At 38.9% G+C, this 23,185-nt stretch overlaps 1 protein-coding gene across 2 annotated transcripts in view; it reads left to right on the top strand.

Moving 5' to 3' along the window:
• Positions 1 to 23,185, top strand: part of TBC1D5 (TBC1 domain family member 5) — a 564,828-nt gene that overhangs the window by 505,597 nt on the left and 36,046 nt on the right. For both annotated transcript variants that reach the window (XM_074030923.1, XM_074030922.1), the window contains one exon: positions 1,820 to 1,983. In XM_074030923.1, the coding sequence (XP_073887024.1) occupies positions 1,820 to 1,983 (164 nt within the window). The remainder of the gene's footprint in view (positions 1 to 1,819; positions 1,984 to 23,185) is intronic.

Genomic DNA, 23,185 nt, shown 5'->3' on the forward strand with positions numbered 1-23,185 from the left:
CTTTTAATTGGACCATTTAGTCCATTTACATTTAAGGTTAATATTTTTATGTGTGAACTTGATCCTGTCATTATGATATTAGCTGGTTATTTTGCTCATTAGTTGATGCAGTTTCTTCCTAGCATTGATGAACTTTACATTTTGGCATGTTTTTGCAATGGCTGGTACCGATTGTTCCTTTTCATGTTTAGTGCTTCCTTCAGGATCTCTTGTAGGGCAAGCCTGGTGGTGACAAAATCTCTAAGCATTTGCTTGTCTGTAAAGGATTTTATTTCTCCTTCACTTATGAAACTTAGTTTGACTGGATATGAAATTCTGGGTTGAAAATTCTTTTCTTTAAGAATGTTGAATATTGGCCCCCACTCTCTTCAGGCTTGTAGAGTTTCTGCCGAGAGATCTGCTATTAGTCTGATGCGCTTCTGTTTGTGGGTAACCCGACCTTTCTCTCTGGCTGCCCTTAACATTTTTTCCTTCATTTCAACTTTGGTGAATCTGACAATTATGTGTCTTGGAGTTGCTCTTCTCGAGGAGTATCTTTGTGGCATTCTCTGTATTTCCTGAATTTGAATGTTGGCCTACCTTACTATGTTGGGGACGTTGTTCTCCTGGATGATACCTTGCAGAGTGTTTTCCAACTTGGTTCCATTTTCTCCGTCATTTTCAGGCACACCAATCAGACGTAGATTTGGTCTTTTCACATAATCATATATTTCATGGAGGCTTTGTTCATTTCTTTTTACTCTTTTTTCTCTACACTTCTCTTCTCGCTTCATTTCATTCATTTGATCTTCAGTCACTGATACTCTTTCTTCCAGTTGATCGATTCGGTTACTGAAGCTTGTGCATTTGTCACATAGTTCTCGTGTCATGGTTTTCATCTCTATCTGTTCTTTTATGGTCTTCTCTGCATTGATTATTCTTGTTATCCATTCATCCATTCGTTTTTCAAGGTTTTTAGTTTCTTTGCGCTGGGTATGTAGTTCCTCCTTTAGCTCTGAGAATTTTGACTGACTGAAGCTTTCTTCTCTCAACTCGTCAAAGTCATTTTCTGTCCAGCTTTGTTCCATTGCTGGCGATGAACTGCGTTCCTTTGGAGGGGTAGATGCGCTCTGATTTTTTGAATTTCCAGCTTTTCTGCACTGCTTTTTCCCCATCTTTGTCGTTTTATCTCCCTTTGGTTTTTGATGATGGTGACGTACTCATGGGGTTTTGGTATGGGTGTCCTTTCTGTTTGTTAGTTTTCCTCCTGACAATCAGGCTCCTCAACTGCAGGTCTGTTGGAGTTTGCTTGAGGTCCACTCCAGACCCTGTTTGCCTGGGTATCAGCAGCGGAGGCTGCAGAAGATAGAATATTGTTGAACAGTGGGTGTTGCTGTCTGATTCTTGCTCTGGAAGCTTCGTCTCAGAGGTGCACCCAGTCGTGTGAGGTGTCAGTCTGCACCTCAGTTGAAAATGCAGAAATCACCCGTCTTCTGTGTTGCTCACGCTGGGAACTGGGGACTGGAGCTGTTCCTATTCGGCCATCTTGGGTGCCCCCCCCCCTTTTTTTTTAGTTCTTTTATATGTGTGCAATGCTTGGATAATTGTAGTATAAAAAACATAGAAAACTATGGTGGTAGATACTTCACTGTTTTTTTAAAAAACTGGTGGCTATTCTGATACATACAAATGCATGCATTTTAATACTCCATAGTGTCATTATGTTGATAGTATCAACCTAGTGGAATCGTAATTGATCATCATTTCTTAAAAACAGTAGATTAAGTAGCTTAGTGAAAGAGTCTGGTGTTTCATTATTGCTACTTAATTTTTCTTACAGGGCAAAGTTCTAAAAACATCAGTTCATCTCCAAGTGTTGAGAGTTTGCCTGGAGGAAGAGAATTCACTGGCTCCCCACCTTCATCTGCTACTAAAAAAGATTCCTTTTTTAGCAACATCTCACGTTCCCGCTCACACAGCAAAACTATGGGCAGAAAAGAATCTGTAAGTATTTAAGGACAATTTTCTCTTCATTCTTCATTTTCCTCCATAGAGTGCTGCATTTATGAAAGCTCTGTTAGTGCCCAGTTTCATAAAGCTCTTAAAACTTTTATGGACTAAAAGGAATTATCTTATCAAAAGTATTTTATTATTATACTTTAGTAATATTTTAAGGCTGTAGCCTGTATCACACTGGAAATAAAAGAAAGTAGCATCATTTTAAAATAAGTTGAATCTTTCCCAAATCGCACTCCTTTTTTTCTCTACAAACGCCTTTTCTTCAAAGCCTGTGTTTTCTTATAAAATTTAACAAATAAATGATGGAAGTTGGAACAAACCAAGCTGTTTTTTCCATTTAAGATATTTCTTGAAAATTAAAAATAATTGATTTACCATATAAAAAGCTATACAAACTACATTTAAATTATATTTTGATACTCTGTAAAATTCTTTTTTTCTTTTTCTTTTTTTTTTTTTTTTTGAGACAGAATCTCAATCTTGGCTCACTGCAGCCTCCACCTCCTGGGTTTAAGTGATTCTCATGCCTCAGCCTCCTAAGAAGCTGGGATTACAGGTGTGTGCCACCATGCCTGGCTAATTTGTGTATTTTCATTAGAGACGGGGTTTTGCCATATTGGCCAGGCTGCTCTGGAACTCTTGGGTTCAAGTGATCTGAGCCTTCCAAAGTGGTGGGATTACAGACATGAGCCACTGTGTCCAGCCTGTAAAATTCTTTCTATACATTTCTCGAAAGGATATAGCTAAGGCATATCCACTGCTTTAAAAACTTGGTTGTGTCTGAAATTATTATAAGCCAACTTCACATTTAACCACATTTTATAACAGCCATGCATAGCTTAAAAACAGTGATACATTCAGAGGAGTGTGTTGTTAGGCAATTTCATCATAGTGCAAACATCGTAGAGTGTACTTACACAACGAAATGGTACCACCTACTACACACCTAAGCTGTATGGTATAGTCTGTTACTCCTAGGATACAAACCTATATAAGCATGGCACTGTACTGAATACTGTAGGCAATTATAACAATGGTAAGTATTTTTGTATCTAAACATATAAAAGGTACAGAAAATTGTAAGGTATACAGAAAAAAAAAGTGGTACACCTGTCTAGGGCACTTCTTATGAATGGAGCTTGGAAGTGGCTCTGGGCGAAGGAATGAGTGAGCAGTGAGTGAATGTGAAGGCCTAGGATTATTGTGCACTACTGTAGACTTTATAAACACTGTACACTTAGGCTACACTAAATTTATTTAAACAATAGTTCTTTCTTCAAAATAAATTAATCTTACCTTACTATAACTTTTACTTCATGAACTTTTTTTTTTTAATTTTTGTTTCTTTTGTAATAACACTTAGCTCAAAACAAACACATTTCTTAGCTGTACAAACATTCTTTTTCTTACATCTTTATTCTGTGATCTTTTTCTATTTTTGAATTTTTTTTATTTTACTTTTTAAGCTTTTTTGTTAAAAATGGAGACACGCACATTAGGCTAGGCCTAACCAGGGTCAGGATCATCAGTATCATTGTTTCCACCTCCAAGTTTTGTCCCCCTGGAGGGTCTTTGGGGGGCAGTGACACTCATGGAGCTGTCATCTCCTGTGTTAACAATGCCTTCTTCTGGAATACATCCTGAAGGACCTGCGTGACGCTGTTTTAAAGTTAACTCTTTTTTTAATATGTGTAACTAGAAGTACATTATAAAATAATGATAAAAAGTATAGTATAGTAAATATATAAACCAGTAACACAATCGATTATTATTATTCACTGTACATAATTGTATGTGCCATACTTACATATGACTGGCAGCACAGTAGGCTGGCATCACCACAAACACTGAATCCATTGCACTATGACATTATGACAGCTATGATGTCACTAGACAATAGCATTTGTTAGCTCCATTATAGTCTTATGGGACCACCATCATATATGTGGTCTGTTGTTGATCAAAACATCATTACGTGTCACATGACTGTAGTTTAACACCTAATATCTTAATAAGAACTCATCTGCCCTGTGGAAGAGGATGCCAAGGTAATACAGAAAAGGATCTAGCTATAACTGAAAGTATCCTAAATTAGAAAAACAAACAAACAATTAAACCTTTGAGAGATAATTATTTAAGGTACATAGAATATTACGTTCTCTATCTGTGTGACTTTGTATTTCTTGGGGCGAGACACTCAGTTTCTGGAGTTTTCACCACCTTATCTGCAAATTAAACATTTTTGCTCTCTGACGGAAAGAGTTTAACTACCTGCCCTCTTAGGGATCCCTTCAATATGTAGGAACTGTGATTCTGTAGTATATAAAAGAGCAGAGAGGAACTTTAGTTTAAACATGGCACCTTTAGTGCAAGCATTTAGCTCTGTTCCCTCCTAAAATTCCAGTGCAAGGACAAGGGCAGTTAAAGATAAACCCTCAAAAAATAAGAAAACAAAAGAGAAAACAGTAGCAATAAAATATTGTTACTTGGAAAACAGATGAAAATTGACAACTAAGCAGCCTAAGAAAGCTGAACCTTAAGTCAATGGTAGGTCAAAAACAAAGAAGCAGCTTGACTTACATTGTAAAATTCTCTAGAAGCTCAGGAGCTACAGGTGAAGATGAAGGTAGAACTGAAGACAAGACAACTGGTCAGAAGCTTCTGAAAGAGGAATTAGATTTCCTTCCTTATATCAGCAAAAGACTGAAAATATAATTCTCTGAAAAGTGTACAACAGAATGTGTGTGGTCTGAGAGATCAGGCACATTCCGGTGTGAACCACCCTACTGGAAAAGGGGTAGTGAACACTTAAATGCTAAATTTGAGACCCCAGGGCTCCCCAGCTTGCTCTCCAGAGTACCAGTATGGATAGCCTTCAGGCAAGAGATTTGGAAGGGTTTTCTCTAGGCAAAAGACACACACACACAGCTGTAAATATACTTACCCCAGGGGTGCTCCAAGGAAACACCCGGTTACTTTATAGTGGACCCCACCATTAACGAGCTCCATCCAAACAGAACTTCCTCTTAGCTTTTTAGTTTATACTATTTTATATGGACAAGACAGCCAAGGATCACCAGACACTTGAAGAGAGGATTTGATAATGAAAGACAAACAAAAACAGAAAAAAGCAACTGGGAGGAAACAGGCTATGCAGAACAAGAAAACAAATATCATATTTTAATACATTTTTTTGTTCTCTAAATGTTATATTTTTCTAATGTAATACCTTTTCTAATGTATACATTTTTCTAAAATGTAAAACTCAGTGGAAGAGTTGGAAGATAAAGTTGAGGAAATCTCCCCTGAAAATAGAATATAAAATAAATAGAAGAGAGAAAAACATAAGAAAATGAGAGAACTGGCCCAGAAATTTTTAAAAATAGGAGTTTCAGAGTGAACAGAGAAAATTAAAGGAAGGAAATATCAAAAATACAATTTGAGAAATTTTTTCATTAATAAAATAACTGAGTCTTAAGATAGGAAAAGTCCATAGACTGACCCACTCAAGAAAAAACAAACCCACAGTCAGATGTATTACTGAAAAAGTTCAGAAATCTGCAAACAAAAGAATCTTACTGACTCATAGAGTTGGAAAAGAAAGATTCTAACAAAGAATGAGGAATTAAAATAGCTACAGACTTCTCAGTAGCAACACCAAAAGCAAGACAATGGAGCGATACTTTGAAAGTTCTGAGAAATGGCCAAGCGTGGTGACTCACGCTTGTAATTCCAGCATTTTGGGAGGCCGAAGCAGGTGGATCACCTGAAGTCAGGAGTTCGAGACCAGCCTGACCAACATGATGAAACCCCATCGCTACTAAAAATACAAAAATTAGCCAGGCATGGTGGTGGGCGCCTATAGTCCCAGCTACTCGGGAGGCTGAGGCAGGAGAATCACTTGAACCCGGTAGGTGGAAGTTGCAGTGAGCCGAGATCACGCCACTGCACTCCACCCTGGGTGACAGAGCAAGAATCCATCTCAAAAAAAAAAAAAAAAAGTTCTGAGAAAAAATTACTTCTAACCTAGATTCAACATCTGGCTAAACTAGTAGTTAATTTTGAGTGTAAAATAAAGCCATGTTTAGACATTGAAGATTCAAAAAAATGATTCTCATGTACCCTGGGAATCCACTGGAGGATATGCTGTACAAAAATGAGGACATAAACTAAGGAGGAAGAATACCTAAGAACTAGGAAATAGAGGATCCAAAGCAAAACAAAAAGATCCCCAGAATGATAATGTATGGAGATCCAAAGACTATAGCACTGCTAAATAGCAGACCCAGAAAGTAGTAGCAAGCCCAGATTGGAGCAAGTTGGAAGTTTCCAGAAAGATTTATTCAAAAAGATAAAATTGGAAGAATGACTAATATACTTTAATAAATTGAGAGATGTATGCAACTAGGCATGAGTTTGGGTGATAACTTTATAAAAGCTAAACTAACCCCAAAAAAGGACAATTGGTAACCCCAAAGAAAAACAAAGTATGTGTAGGAAAAGAAAGAAAGGTTATGATAAACCTTATAACTGAGCTGGGATTAACATTTACATAGACATTATAATGTAAGCCTATTGAATATTAATCTAATCAGAATCACACTATACCTGTTGAGAAGATGGGGCATGGGAACTACGTGTTTGCCTGAGGAGGAGAGGAGGGAGCAGGTGGTAGTGGTCAATACAACTAAATCTTTATCTTCCATAGTGGGGAATCAGGGGATAATACTCAAGAGAAATCAAGAAGTGGCTAGATAAGTTAGAGATAAAGGCCATCTGTGGTGGCTCACACCTGTAATCCCAACACTTTGGGAGGCTGAATCGAGAGTATTGCTTGAGTCCAGGAGTTTGAGACCAGCCTAGGCAGTATAGTGAGACCTGTCCTTACAAAAAAAAAATTTTTTTTCATTAGCCAGGTATGGTGGTATGCAACTCTAGTACCAGCCACTCGGGAGACTGAGGTAAAAGGATCACTTGAGTCTGGGAGATCAAGACTGCAGTGAGCAGTGATTGTGCCACTGTACTCCAGCCTGAGGTACAGAGCAAGAGCTTGTCTTAGATAGACTAGATAGATACATAGATGATATAGAGGTGAAAAAACAAAATGGGTAAAAGAATTTAAAGTGGTTGTTTCTGGGGAGCAAGAAGTAGAGGGTGGGGTTGTGAGGAACTGTTCTTCATAACAGAAACAGTTGAATAAAGCACTATTTCATTGTATTGACCATTTCACTTTATTAACACTTATATAAGTGTTACGTATATAACTTAGATTAAAAATAACAACTAAAAATTACAACAAAATAGAATATTTTGGCATAATAAATTAGAAGAGGAGATAATCTGCATGTACAAAGAACATGTCTGTGAAGAACCAGAGTAAGAGAATAACAAATGAGAAAGGCATATGGAGACAGGTTTCATTTGCATTCTATCATATTTTGGTGGCATATGGATTAGTCTGCAACACCAATTAATTGCTTTTCTTTATGATGATACTTTAACTTAAAACTGAGAAGTAAAAATAGAAATAAAGTGAATCTAACTCTCTACATAGACTTGCTGTGAACCAAGAGACAGAATGCAAGTAATCATTCAAAATTTAGTATATTTGCTAACTTTGGGGAAGGAAGTAGGCAGAAATTTTTAAGATAAATAAGCTCATGCTTTTCCAAGTAGTAGTTTTATCTTATTATTTTATTAAATAGTGCGTTAAGTCAGTACACTTTGCCAGTTCTCGCCCATTCTGGGCACTTAATAGGATTGCACCTCCTTGTCCCTATGATCTGTCAAAATCATATGACTGGTTCTCTCTACTGCATTGTAACTGAAAGTGACATATATGTATTGTCACTGCAAGACCATCCACTGCTGTCTTTCCCTCTGACACCATGAACAGAACCTCCCTGCCAACTTATGGTAGACATGAAGAATGAGGGAGAAATCAGCTTTTGCTGATCTAAGCTTCTGAGACCGATGGTTATCACAGCATAACAGTGCACGGCTGGAAAATGTTTAGGCCCATAGCTGGGACTCATTCTTCCATGGGAGCTGCCTGCTGCCACTAGAGTGGTCCCAGGACACCAGAGCCTATGACTAGGTACCTACCATACATGGGTCCAGTTGCTTTCATTTCCAGGCCAGTGCGATGTGATACAGTGATATTCCATATCCTGAAAAACGTTCAAGATAGCTTTTCACTTAAATTTCTTATACAAACAAGTGGCCAGAAATGAAAGTAAAGACATCTCTTGGTTTGGGTCTCTTGTCCCTTAAACTATATGATGATACCTTTCAGATTTCAAGACTCAGTTCATCTTTTAAAGTGGTTCAGGATCAAGAAATTGTTGATGTTAATTGCCAAAATAGTGGCAGAAAGAGACATAAAACTTAAGATAATCAAGTAGTAGCTATCAGTCGAAGTATGGTAAAATCTGCTTGTAATGGTTCTGAGAAATGATTGTCAGAATCTACATAGGTATGACATATCCTGGACAAGCATCATATAGTGTGTTATAGAACTTGTTTTGTCTCAATATTGCCTTTTTATGTATCATACATACCCTTTCTATAATCCACAGCCTATCTTCTTTAGATAAAAAAGAAGTATCACATTTATTCCTGTTAATGCCCATGATTTGGCTATATAATGAAAGAGGGCAAGATTCAGCTTAGTCTTTAAAGAGGTAACAATTAAGCCTTGTGCCAGATTTTTATAAAAGACATCATTATACTTCTTTACTGAAATGTGAAAACTAGTAGAAAGTTTTTTAAATGACCTCACTTCATTATTAGTAGTACTATTACTTTGAGGATTGGTATTGGTTTGTCTTGAAGAGAAAATAAAACATTTTGATATGTTTAATTTTTATGCTTTATTTTACATGATAGTATAAATCACATCTAATACTTAGCTTTCTAGAAGTCTATTTTTAGGTGGTCATTCTTCTGTTAAATAAATTTTTACTTGTTTTAGCACTGTTAGTCGTATTCTATGATTGTTGCCAAATCATTTTCTAAGAATATCTTTGCTAAGGTTAAAGTATATGAAAAATAGAGTATAAGAAAAATTATCAGCCTAGGCAACATAGTGAGACCCCATGTCTACAAAAACATTAACAAAAAATTAGCCGGGCATAGTGGCGTGCACCTGTAGTCCCCAGTTACTAGGGAAGCTGAGGTGTGAGGATCACTTGAGCCCAGGAGTTCAAGTCTGCAGTGAGCTATGATTGTGCCACTACACTCCAGCTTGGGCAGCAGAGCCAAGCCCCTGTCTCAATAAACAAATAAAAAGAAAAAAGAAAAACTCGAAAACTGACTTGTGTCTGTGAATAAGTTATAATATTTAAGCACACCAGCCAACCAGAAGTATTTTGTAAATTTCCTGATAAACTGCATGATATTTTGGTATGATTTGTAGTAATTATAATAAATACCAACCTCCAAAGATCTAAAAGTATCCATGGATCAGAATCCTCTCTAAACCACAGGAAATCAAAAAAGGTCTGAGCTGAAAGTCTCTGCATAAAACAGGATGCATAATGAGACACTCCCTTACCTGAAGGCTCACAGCACTACAGTGGGGTGACTATCCTGTGTCTTTATGACCCCTGTGACCCCGTATGCATTCATCATTGCTCTTTGATTGTTTGAACGTATACTATGGTCATACGAATATAATTTATTTTTGTAATATTCATCTATTCTTTGTCGTGACAAAATACCAAAAAGTGTCAGATAAATGAAAACGACTTTGAAAGCAGACTCTTACTTCTAGACAACTGGAGAATTGCCTAACCTATTTCAGGCCGTGATCTAGAAATTATAATTTAAGACATTATATGTGTTTAAGAAATATAAGAGAGCAATCCTAATGAGGATGCTTAGAGTGAAATTGGAATGGGGGAAAGTTAAGTAATTAAACTAAATTAAAATATCTCATCCACATGAGATGTATAATATGATTAAATGCCATATGAACAATAAAGACAGTAAACAAAATGGTGTTAGATGACAGACCACCATGGACTGTGTTGGTCTAGACAAGCTTCCTGTGAGAGATAGATCTGAACCACTGATGTATTTCTTCTCCCATTAGATATAACCATTATTTTCCCTTAGGAAAATAGCTTCCTAGGACAGGTGGTAGTGGTGGATATTGAGTAAGCAGTCAACAATACCTTCTACAGGAGTTCTCTTCTCCCTCACATCCCCTGACACATCTAAAATAGTTAGAATTGTATTAAGTTGCTTTGGGTAAAAATAAGAGAAAGTATTATATCAAATGAGGAAATTTGTTGTTTATTATTTCACATAACAAAGATTCCTGAAATAGGTCTGTGGTTGGATTATTCAGCTGTTCAGTAGCATCACCATCTTTCCACTCTGCCATCCTTAGTGTGGTGGCTTTATCTTCAACTTGGCTCTCATTGTGTTCTCTCAAGGGGGCTGACACAGAGCCAATTATATCACACACACGTGCATGCACACCCCTTCTAGAGAAGGCTACTTGGGAATTCCCCAGCAGTCTTTTCTTCCCATATCACTGACCAGAATTAAATTCCATGCCCACTTCTTAACCAATCTCTGGTAAGGAGAAGGGTTAAGAGAGGCTCATGACAGAGGACCAGCAGGTGGGGGGATGTGATGAGGCAGCCAGCCATTTGATAGGTAAATTACCCTTGAAGTATTAATTGCCAAAATGGTTTATTTAATCCTTTCCTGAAGGATTTGCATTTGAAAAGAGGCAGTTCTGCTGTCATCAGTCATATTTTGCTGGTAGATTTTTCAGGCAACTAGAGTTAAATTGGTGGTTGGAAGGGAGAAACTGAGCAGAGCAGCCTTCCCAGAAGACTAGAATTTTCCTAGTTACCTGATTTTCTTCTCAGTCAGTGACGTATACTTCCTAGGAAAACATGTTATGTGGAAAGCACTGACTTCAGTAGATTTCTTTATGAGGTTAGGGATGGAATTGAAAACTGGAATCTAGAGTTCATCTAATTATAGGATTTTCAAGTCAAAAGTACACATATGTAATCTCTTCTTGTTTAATCAGTAGTGTTAATGATAACTGGATTAAAATACTGTCCCATTTAAAATACATTCCCATTTAATATAGTTTATTGAAATGAATAGATATAAAATGAATTTAAACATCAGCAGTTTAAGTCTCATGTTAGTAATTTTAATCTAAGGCCAAATTAACCTGGATATTTGAAACATACATTTAGTCATTCAATGTTTTATAAACCTTGTTTACAATCTGTCTGCCCGTAAATGTACTCAAGGTCAGGAAGGGTAGACTGTATATCTTTATGAGAGAATTCTTTCCTTCTTTCTCCATCTTTTTGCATCACCCAAATCATGTAACTCCATTGCAAAGAAATGTGAACATCAAAGGGAGCATCATAAAAAGCCCTCCATTTTCAACAGTTTTAGCATGACATTTTAATTTAGCTTTTGTAAACAGGTTTTAGAACCAACTTTTTAAAATCCTTATGGTGCAATACATTTATTTTAAATTTTAAAAAATCTGAGAAACCGCAGAATCACAGGAAATGGAGTGCTGCAACGTCATTTGCGAAACAGTGCCCTTTGGGTTGAGTGAAACGCTCATTCACCTCGTGCTGGGTCTTCTTCCTCCATCACTTATCTTTATCTCCATCCTCTGTGTAAAATGCAAAGGTGCCAGATTGTACCCATGCTGTGAATACGGCCGGGAGGCATAGACAGTGGTTTGGGGAAAGCTCAAGTGAAGCAATTAGAAATATTTACAATCCCAGGCCAGAATATTTTGTGGGTTTGAATCATGCTAAATTAAATGTGTCATTGATAGCATTTGCTTCTTTCTAGTGACCTTTCTTGAAACTTGACATTTGTATATTCTTTCAGTGCCACATTGCCTTGGGGACAGTTATTCCTACCCTAAAGTGCAGATGTGCATGACAGGGAAGGAAATGAGGGCTTTGACTTATCTGGGCAATTGGAGGTCAGCCAAGGCCAGAGGCCAGATTGCAGAGTCTGCACGGTTGTCCTCTTCTTTCCCCCTCAGTGGCACCACCACCTTCTCCTACACAGTGTCTTCCTGCTTTTAAACCTCTTGTCCCAGGCATCTCATCATTTATCCTTTGAACACGTATGTAAACTTTTTCAGGAAGTTATATTTTTAATCCACTGGGCTTTCATTGCAGAAAGAATTGCTTTACTTCTGTCATAGAAATTCTAGGCCTGTTGATAAAGGGGGAATCTGTATCAGGCAGGTGGCCTTCACTTTGCCCCTGAAAACTTAGGACTAAGGAATCCCCTTTTGGTTGTTCCTCATAGCTAGAGCTTCTATGCTCAGAGGGTCAGTTGAAGGCTTGGGCACTGTAATAGTCCATTCTCATATTGCTATCAGGAACTACCTGAAACTGGGTAATTTATAAAGAAAAGAGGCTTAATTGACTCACAGTTCTTCAGGCTGTACAGGAAGCATGGCTGCAGCGGCCTCAGGAAATTTACAATCATGGCGGAAGGCAAAGAAGAAGCTGGAGAAGGAAGAAGAGAGAATGAAGGGGGAGGTGGTACATACTTTTAAACAACCAAATCTTGTGAGAACTCACTATAATGAGAACAGCAAGGGGGAAATCCACCCCACGATCCAGTCACCTCCCACCAGGCCCTCCTCCAACTCAGAGGATTACAATTCAAGATGAGATTTGGGTGGAGACACAAATCCAAACCATATTATCCTGTACCTGGCTCCTCCCAAATCTCATGTCCTTCTCATATTGCAAGATATAATCCTCCCTTCTCAACAGTCCTAAGTCTTAACTCATTTCATCATTAACTCAAAAGTCCACAGTCTAGAGTCTCATCTGAAACAAGGCAAGTCCCTTCCACCTATGGGCCTGTAAAATCAAAAACTAGTTACTTTCAAGATACAATGGAGTACAAGCACTGAGTAAATATGCCCATTCCGAAAGGGAGAAATCAGCGAAAACAAAGGGGCTGTAGGCCCCATGTAAGTCTGAAACCCAGCAGGGCAGTCATTAAATCTTAAAGCTCCAAAATAATCTCCTTTGACTTCATGTCTCACATCCAGAAAACACTCATGTAAGGGGTGGGCTCCCAAGGCCTTAGGGATCTCCCTCCCTGGGGCTCTGCAGGGTACAGCCCCCTCAGCTGCTTTCACAAGCTGGCATTTAGTGATTGTGGCATTTCCAGGCACACAGTGCAAGCTGTCAATAGATCTACCATTCTGGGGTCTGGAGGACAGTGTCCCTCTTGTCACAACACCACTAGGCAGTGCCCCAGCAGAGACTCTGTGTGGAGGCTCCAATCCCACATTTCCCCTCTGCACTGTCCTAGTAGAGGTTCTCCGTGAGGAGTCAGCCCTACAGCAGACTTCCACCATCCAGCCATTTCCATACATCCTCTGAAATCTAGGTGGAGGTTCCCAAACCTCAACTCTTATCCTCTCAACACCCACAGGCTTAACACCACATGGAAGCCACCAAGGTTTGTGGCTTGCACTCTCTGGAGCAATGGCCTAAGATATCTTAGGCCCTTTTAGCCATGGCTGGAATGGGAGCAACTGGGATACAAGGAGCAGTGTCCCAAGTTTGTGCAGGGTAGCAGGGCCCTGGGTCCAGCCCACAAAACCATTCTTCCCTCTTAGGCCTCTAGGCCTGTGATGGAAGGGGCTGCCACAAAGGTCTCTGAGATGCCTTTGAGGCATTTTTCACATTGTCTCGGCTATTAACATTCGCTCCTCTTTACTTATGCAAATTTCTGCAGCCAGCTTAAATTCTTCCCAGAAACATGGATTTTTCTTTTCTACCACAGGGCCAGGCTGCAAAATTTCCAAACTTTTATGCTCTGCTTCCCTGTTACATAAGTTCCAGTTTCAGATCATCTCTTTGCTCATGCATATGACCATATGCTGTTAGAAGCAGCCAGGCTGCATTTGAACACTTTGCTTCTTACAAATTTTTTCCACCAGATACCCTAAATTGTCACTCTCAAGTTTAGAGTTCCACAGATCCCTAGAGCAGGGGCACAATGCCACCAGTCTCTTTACTAATGCATAACAAAAGTAACCTTTACTCTAATTCCCAGTAAGTTTCTCATCTTTATCTGAGATTATCTCAGCCTGGACTTCATTGCCCATATCACTGTCAGCATTTTGGTCACAAAAGTTTAACAAGTTTCCAGGAAGTTCCAAACTTTCCTTCATCTGCCTGTCTTCTTCTAAGCTGTCCAAACTGTTCCAACCTCTGCCTGTTACCCAGTTCCAGAGTCACTTCTACATTTTCTGGTGTCTTTGTAGCAATGCTGCCACACTTCTAGTACAAATTTTCTGTATTAGTCCATTCTCATATTACTATAAATAACTACCTGAGACTGGGTAATGTATAAAGAAAAGATTTAATTGGCTCAAAGTTCCAGATGCTGTACAGGAAGCTTGCCTGGGGAAGCCTCAGGAAACTTACAATCATGGCAGAAGGTGAAGAGGAAGGATTCACATCTTACACAGCCAGAGAAGGAGGAAGTGAGAGTGAGGGGAAGGTGCTACACACTTTTAAAAACCAAATTTCATGAGAACTCATTATCACAATAACTGCCAGGGGGAAATCCACCCCCGTGATCCAGATGATCCAATCACCTCCCATCCTTCCTCTGCTAGACACTAGGGATTACAATTCAAGATGAGATTTGGGCAGGGATGAAAATCCAAATGAGATTTGAAAATCCAAACCATATCAGGCACCTTTACCCAAGCTTCCTCTCTTTTCCTGATCTCTGCTATTTACCCTCCCAACTTTCTGCCCCAAGTTGTCCATATGTCAGAAATTAATACACCTGGAAGCATTGCTGGCAGTAAGCACCAGGAATCTCATGCCTGAAGCATGGGAATAAGAGACAACCCAGGGGCTAAAAACCAAGCTCATGCTCTGTTCACTAAGCAGCACACCCTGGTCTGGGGTTCATATTTGCCTGGAGAATGAGGCAATTTTTTTTTTTCACTCTCCAAATTCTTCACTGAAAGAGGGTGAAGTTGGGGAGTAAATTAAATTAAAGGCATGCTTTAAGTTATTGAAGGCCCTAAGTTAATGAAGAGGGAACTGCAACTATTGGAAAAAATCAGGACCTTTCTAATTTGTGGCAGTGATGATTAAAAAAACTTGGATTTTCCCAGGAAGACATGTTAGCAGTAACATGAAGAACTAATAAGAAGAGAAAAAACCAAATAATTCATTTGGCCATAAGGATAATACCAAGCACACCAAGTCATTTACACAGAGTTGCCCATTTATGCCTAATTATTAATCCTCTTAATATGCATGTTTATCCTTACAACTTTATCAGATTCACTTTGTTATAAGTTGTATTTGACTAAACTATTGGACTTGGCTTGAATAAGATCGACCTTGGTATGGAATGTTTGCTCGTTAAATACAGTTGCTCAGGAGAAATTTTTTAAAACATCTGAAAAAACTAAAACCCTATTCAGCCATGACGTTACAGTGTAGCCAAAGGATTTAAAAAGCATTGAATGTGTGGGTCACCAGAAGGTAATATAATCAAATTTCCAAACTTCCTTTTTATTTAAGATGACAATTTCCCTTAGAATTGTTACCAACTATAGCAGCAGTCCCCAACCTTTTTGTCACCAGGTACTGTTTCATGGAAGACAGTTTTTCCACAGATGCAGTTGCAGGGGCATGGTTTCAGGATCAAACATGTTCCCTGTTCCACCTCAGGTCATCAGACGTTAGATTCTCATAAGGAGCACGCAACCTGAATCCCTCGCATGTGCAGTTCATAATGCGGTTCCCCTCCTATGAGAATCTAATGCTGCTGCTTATCTGACAGGAGGCAGAGCTCAGGTGGTAATGCTTGCTTGCCTGCTGCTCACCTCCTACTGTGCAACCTGGTTCCTAACAGGCCACGAACAGCTACTGGTCTGCAGCCTGGGGTTTGAGGACCCCTGAACTATAGTACAGTGCTCATGTACAGTTCTGTCTATGGCCTTATCATGTCCATTCAACATGTTGCTTTCCAAAGTTACTTTGGTCAGTAGACAGGAACTTTAACAGCAAAATATGGTGTTGTAATAAGCCAAGAACAAACTGGCTTTATGTTAAATCCTAAAAAGTTATAGGCTATGTTTGAAAAGAGAGAAAATAATAAGAAAATTATTTCTACTTGAAAAAAATTGTGAAAAGGGAAAGTCCCTCCTTTCCCCTCCCTAGCTCATCGTTTATTCATAGATCCAAGACTAGACTCAGATTTCTGGCTTTCACGGTCACATTTCTCTACTTTTTTCACCTTTAATGTTCTTATCGTTCTGCTTTAACGTTTGATATCTTTCTTATTTTTGCCTCTGTGATGAACTCTGAAAGATGGCCTGATCTCATTAAATAAACCAAATTCAACCATACCTTGTCCGTGCAGCAAAAAGGGCCTTTCAGATCAACATCAAGGATTACCTCCAGGTAATCACTCTGGCCTCTTGATCATCATCAACTTTTTATTCCTGGAGGCTATCCCAAAGGTGGGGCAGTTTGCAACATTTACCTGAGTCCTTCCTTAGGTCCCTTCAGATATCTCAAGGATCCCACTAACAAGTAAATAATTTGCAAATTATAACATTAATCTGCCCAAAGTACACATATATACTACCACATGGTCCAAAAATTGAAGGAGGCCTCAATGCAATGTCCCAATCAACTGAAAACAGTGAGAAGTGCTGCCAAATTGCTTAACTTTGGGATGTTCTCTGTCTGGATTCTAAGCAACCATTTGGGTTTGAAGCATATTTGTACACTCTACATTTGTACATGATACATGTTATTCATGTATCATGATGTGAAAATATTCCATAAAATATCAGGAATAATGCTTCTGAAAACAAGAATGAAATCAGCATGATACCAATATTTGATGATGTTAACATTTATGGAAATCTTAAATTTGGCTCTAGACAAGTCAAACTAATATCATTTTAGCTGGACGGTGATGAAAACATGAATATCTGTTTATTGCCCAGGATAAATGAGGTATTGATTGTTTTCTTAATGTCTATAATCAGTCATACATCTTCAGCCCTCTGTTATGACCAGAGTTTTTTTGACATCCTTGATTTCAGATTTAGGTTTGAAAGTTGGACTGAGACATGAGCTTTTTCCCAAATAAATGAGCAGTCCTAATTCTTTTGCCAGAAATTGTGATTTAAATTTCCAAGGTGGACTAATTATAAAACGTTTAAATGCTGGACCTTGCGTTTCACTCCAGAGACCGTCTTTATTTAGGATGCTTTCAGCTACATGTAGCAGAAAATGCGACTCACACTGATTCCACTAACAAGGAAAGTTATTTAGCTCAAGTTCAAAGGACTTCCCATTCCCGAGCATACGTTAGAATCACCTGGGAGAGTGTTTTAATCAATACTGGTCACAGGAGAACTGAGAATCTTTCCAGCGGAGCGTGGGCATTAGTAATTGTTAAAAACTTCCTGGATTATTCAAATATGTAGTCAAGGTTTAGAACCACTAATTTAGAAGCTCATCTGTGTCTTCAAGGATGCAGTTTCTTGCCATCTCTCTGCCCTGACCTGCCCTTCCCAGAACAAACTGTTCCCAAGGTTGAAAGCAAGACAGCTGTAATAGTTCTAGACACCATATCCATTCACCAGCATCGAGAGGAGAATGACCATGTCTTCCTAGGGCATTTTTTAAAGGTAGGTTTGCCAGATAAAACAAAATGCCCAGTTACGTTTGAATTTCAGATAAATAATGAGTAACTTTTTTAGTATAAGTATCTCAAATATTACTTGGGACATATTTATACTAAAAACTTTATTTGATGTTTATATGAAATTCAAATTTAACCCTATGTTCTATGTTTTTATTTTTAAATATGGCAACCCTATCTTAAAGATATTTTCAACAGCTTCTCACCAAGACTTCCCTTTATGTCTTACTTGCCAAAATTCCTAGATTACCCTTAAATCCATCAGGCCCAGCCACTGCCCACAACTGTAGATTGGGTTGGAGGGGGCTCATGGCTGCAGGGCCCTCTTGGGAAGGAGACACAGGGAACACCAGCCCTAGCCCCTATAGAGAACCCATAGTACAGGTAATACTTCTGTTTCATAAACACTGAGTGATACCATGATGTCTACACTAAAACTTTTCTGCAATTACCTTTTTGGAAAAAAAACATAAATTTGATTGTCATGAATGTATTCATCCTCATTGAACAGTCATCTTCAGAACTGTTCTTTTTTTCTTGAGACAGGGTCTCATGCTGTCACCCAGGCTGGAGTGCAGTGGCACAATCTCGGCTCACTGCAACCTCCATCTCCTGGGCTCGAGTAATCCAACCCCTTCTGCCTCCCAAGTAACTGGGACTACAGGCACGAGCCACCATGCCCAGCTAATTTTTGTATTTTTTGTAGAGATAGGGTTTCACCAGGTTGTCCAGGCTGGTCTTGAACTCCTGAGCTGCCTGCCTCAACCACCCAAAATGCTGGGATTACAGTCATGAGCCACTATACCCCACCCAGCAGAATTGTCAGTTCTAAGGTGACTTAAATGTTCCCCAAAATCACTATGCTATGCAAAGTCATGTAGTAAAAACCACAGGGAGTCTAGGCACAGTGACTCATGCCTGTAATCCCAGTGCTTTGAGAGGCTGAGGTGGGAGGATTGCTTGAGGCCAGGAGTTCAGCTGGGGCAACATAGCAAGACCCCATTTCTACCAAAAAAGAAAAAGAAAAAACCACTGGGCATGGTGCTACACACCTGTAATTCTAGCTACTTGGGAGGCTGAGGTGAAAAGATCGCTTAAACCTAGGAGTTCAGGGCTGCGGTGAGCTATGATCACACCACTGTACTCCAGCCTGGGTAACAAAGCGAGACTTTGTCTCTAAAATGGTAATAAACATAAGATAAAAACCACAGGGCTTGTGGGGAAAATTGGGTTGGGGTACAATACTGAAAAAAAAGGTCACCAGTGACACATGAAACAAAGTAGGAACCTAATAAAAGTGGTAGAGTGGTTTTACACATTTTAAGTGATTAAGAAATAAATAGTGCAATAAATATGATACTTTGCCTTGAAAAATACCTGAAGCTCAGATGGGGAAGTGGACATTGGAAGGGTTGTAGCTTGTGAGTCACTGTGAAGTGGTGGAGGAGAGTTATCTGGAATCTGATGGATTTGGTTATGGAAGTAGCTCATAACACATATGGCATTGAGGTAACTGGCAGATATCTGTGTTGTGTGCGTGCAGGCATTGTGCGTATTCCTGCATTCCTACGTGCAGCTGTGTTCATCTGTGTGGAGTGTTCTGCATTCACCCATTATTGCTTGAGGATGATATTGTGTGTAAGCAAATGTGAACTTCGGGTTATGCTCAGTTCCTTAATACACTGATCTCACTGAAACTAGTTCACATTTTCAGAACAAGCATTATAACAGAACTGACTCTACACAGTTCATGACATGCAGCTTCTGGATTTGGTGAGTTGGAGGAATGAGAATATAGAAAGGTTATACTCTACATAATTTCTTTGTACTCAAGTAACAGTTCCATGTTAACTAGAAATTTTAGAGTTATTCCATTTTATTAATGGTCAACATATACCCAAAGTATTTCACAACACCAATGTGTGCATCATGTATATCTGACTCAATACGGTCTGACTCCTTATCAGAATTCTGCAGAGGCCCCTTCTCCCTAGGATAAATCCCTCAATTTTGAGGTATGCCCTGTAGGGCCTTTTACAGTCTCACCCTGTTCAGCCTCATCATCAGTCCTCCCTCTTACTCCTCCCCAGCCCCTCAGGAATGCACAGCTATTTCATTTCCCTCAAACCAAGCATGCTTCCTCATACTTCTGTGTTGTTTCCCTTCACTGTCTCTTCTGGCCAGAGTGATTCATGTAGCCACAAAACTGATAGAGTCCCTTCCAGTCTCAGCCCAAGTACCTTATGTGCCATGGAGCCTTCTCTGCTAGGAACTTTCAGCACTTGCAATAAGTAGCTGGGGCCCTAGTTAAGCTGCAGATTTCAGAACCCCTCCCCAAACCTAAAGCAGCAGCATCTTGAGATGGAGGGTGTCCTGCGTAATCTGCAAATGCTTCCCCTGCTTTGAATGTCAGAGAACTACTTGTGTTTACTTATAAGGCTCTTGCAGGCACTTGTCACTGTATCCTCTGTGCCAGATATTGTGTCTGGCACTCAGTAAACGTTTAGGAATAAATGAATGCTGTTGAGGGTTTTGTGTGTTGTGCAAGTATTGAGATGTCTTAGGCTTTGCTCTGGCGTCCTCTAGAGCCTGAAAAGTTGCTTCATTTCTCAGCAGCATTTACCAACCAGTTATTTAAAAAGCTAATAGGAATTGTTGGTATTTAATGACAGATAGGGTATAACTGAAGGGATGAACTAACAAAAGTATGATAGGCATATGAATAAACCAGGTAATTTAGAGAATTATTTCCTTTTCACCTTTTTGTCTTTCCAGAAGTCTCAGAAGTGGTAGTGTTTGTGTTTAAAAAGAAAGAAAGAAATACAAGGCTGTTCCAACACTTACTTGCTTTTACCAATTGTTATTAAAGTCATTCTTAAACTGTGCTTGATCCTCAGCTTGGATTTGCTGCAGGGTACGGTTTTTTGTCTGTCTCTATTGGGACATTGTAGAGGTCAGTTAGCCCAGAGAATAAGTTGTACAAGTGTGTGCATTTCATCCTCACACCGATCAATTAGCTTTGTCATAAGAAAAACAGTCTTGGCTCAGGCCCTTCTATCTGGGTCAGCCATTGTGCAGATGCCTACCTTGGTGCCAGGAACAGCAAGGGAGAGCACGCAGATGGTTTTGCCCAGCCAGCATTACTGTAAGAAACTCAGCTGGAGGCCCTGGTGCTGGCTGGCTGGTTTCATCAGTTGGTCTGATCACATGTAAGTGGTGAGGGGGAAAACCCTTGTTAAGTAGAGTAACATCTGTGCTTATTGTCCTGGTGGAGGAGAGAACTACATGGGTTTCCAAATGATGGGTCAGGTTGCCTGATTATAAAAACACAACACAGAAATGACAGCGCAAAAGCCCAAAAGATGGGAGCATTTCTCCACAAATGCCATTTAATTAGACTCCCTTACATAAGCACTTCTAGCAGACACCTTTTATACCTTTTGAATTTTTACAGGGCTAAGAAGACATACCATATGCATATAATTATTTTAAATTGCAGTTATAGGACTTTTGCAAATAATGAGGTTTGTAACTCTGCAAGTGAGGTTTTATTCTTCCTCTGGTTACACCTATGTGAAGTTGTTCCTAATTAAAGGTTGTATTTCAATTTCCAGATTGTAAGCTTATTTACTTTACTTTAGAATTTGTAGCACATGATCCTGTTTTCTGGCACCATTCTTGTCTTTTCTGTTTATTATTTTTTGTAGGCAACTTCTAGGAAAGCAGAATTAGATTAAAATAGCTCACAATGTTAAAATGGCAGTAGGTGCAAGAGCATGTTTCTAAAAGCTAAAAGTTCTTAGTAAATATTACTTGTGATTTTTTCAGAAATCATATCTTCAGAAAGATATCTTCAGAAAATCAGGGATGAATTTAAATACCATGAATTATGGAAGTATTTTTGCCATTTCCTTTTCATTGCATTTTATGTTTGAAAAGCATCTTTTATTCTCTGATACTTAATACACAGCCTATGTTTATCGAAAGTTACAGAAGAGAGCATGCATAATCCAACAAAATTAATTCATATTTCACTTGTGTTTTTTAACGAGAAATTTTATAAATGTTTGTGTTTACAGTAGAATAAACTGATATCTGATGGTCTAAGAATTAGCTCTAAATAGAATAATAGAGCTACTCAGTACAAAACTAACTCAGGGAGGTTGGAAAGCTCTCCTGGAAGCTTATCACCCGGCTTCTCTCTCTGCTGCATCCTACTCCATGTTGAGAAGAGGTCTTTTGGACTGTCACCAAGTATGCATCTAACCATGCAGCCATCTGTTAAAACTGCCTTAGATCAGATAGATAGTAAAGTACTTCACAGCCTTCCTAGAATGATGGGAAGATGTATTCAGAAGTAAATATTAATAGAAGGAGCACATGAAATGAGTTATTTAAATCCTTGCCATCCAAATTGTGGTCCGTAGACCGGCTGCATCCCATCCCCTGGGAGACTGTTAGAAATGCAGAATCTTAAGCCCTAACACAGACCTTCTAAATCAGACTCTGCATTTTAACAAGATCTCCAGCTGATTTTTGTTCATATTAAAGATTGAAAAAAATTGATATTAATAACATTAATTGAATACCAAATAAGGAATGAGATTTTCTACATATAAAGCAAACTTCAAATATATCCTAGTGTGAGCGTGTTCTCCTTGTAAACGGTGGCTAAGTGCTAATAGTTATAGAACACCTTCTATAAGTGTGTCCTCTGTTCTAAGCATTTTACATGTATTAGCTACTTTAATCCTCAAGCAATGCTATAAGGTCACTGCTAGAATTGCTTCCCATTTTACAAATAAGAAAACTGAGGGAAATAGAGTCAGGGGTTAGCACTTTCTACAAAAAAAAGTTATTAGTCATAACTGGGCAATGAAGAATTTCTGCCTTATCAGGTAGACCCGAAGAATAAAAAGGGGTAAGAAATTAAGATCTTTTTTACTCCCTCAATAAAACTTATAAGCAACAGCTGAATATAACGGGAAATTTCTTTCCCTTAATTTTGTGAACCTCACATGTACTATTTTTAAAATATTTGTAATCCATACCCCATATGTCGCACCCACGGTAAGCATGTGATCTGAATTAATTATTTTAACCTGCCAACACCTGACTTCAAAAAGAGATTTGGAACTCTTCGCATGTAAACCAATGAAGAGAATGTGGAGTTGATACGTAATTTGTCAATTCTAGGGATATGCTATAAGTCAAGTAGCAATTTGGTAGAGAAAATTTTTACAGGAAAAAATAAAGGTTTCTCCCTATACTTGACCTTGTAGTCTTGCCCTGCAGCCCTTGTTGGGCTGCTGCGGAGAAGGGGTTTGAATGATCACTATCTGTTAGAGCCAGCTGAAGCAGCACAATCAGAGAGGAGCTGGGCTGGACAAAGCCTGACTCATGGCTCACCTGGCCACACCAATTTTATCACATGCAATTTTTAACTTTATAA

Source organism: Macaca fascicularis, chromosome 2 (genome assembly GCF_037993035.2).
Source record: "Macaca fascicularis isolate 582-1 chromosome 2, T2T-MFA8v1.1".
Classification (NCBI taxonomy): Eukaryota; Metazoa; Chordata; class Mammalia; order Primates; family Cercopithecidae; genus Macaca; species Macaca fascicularis.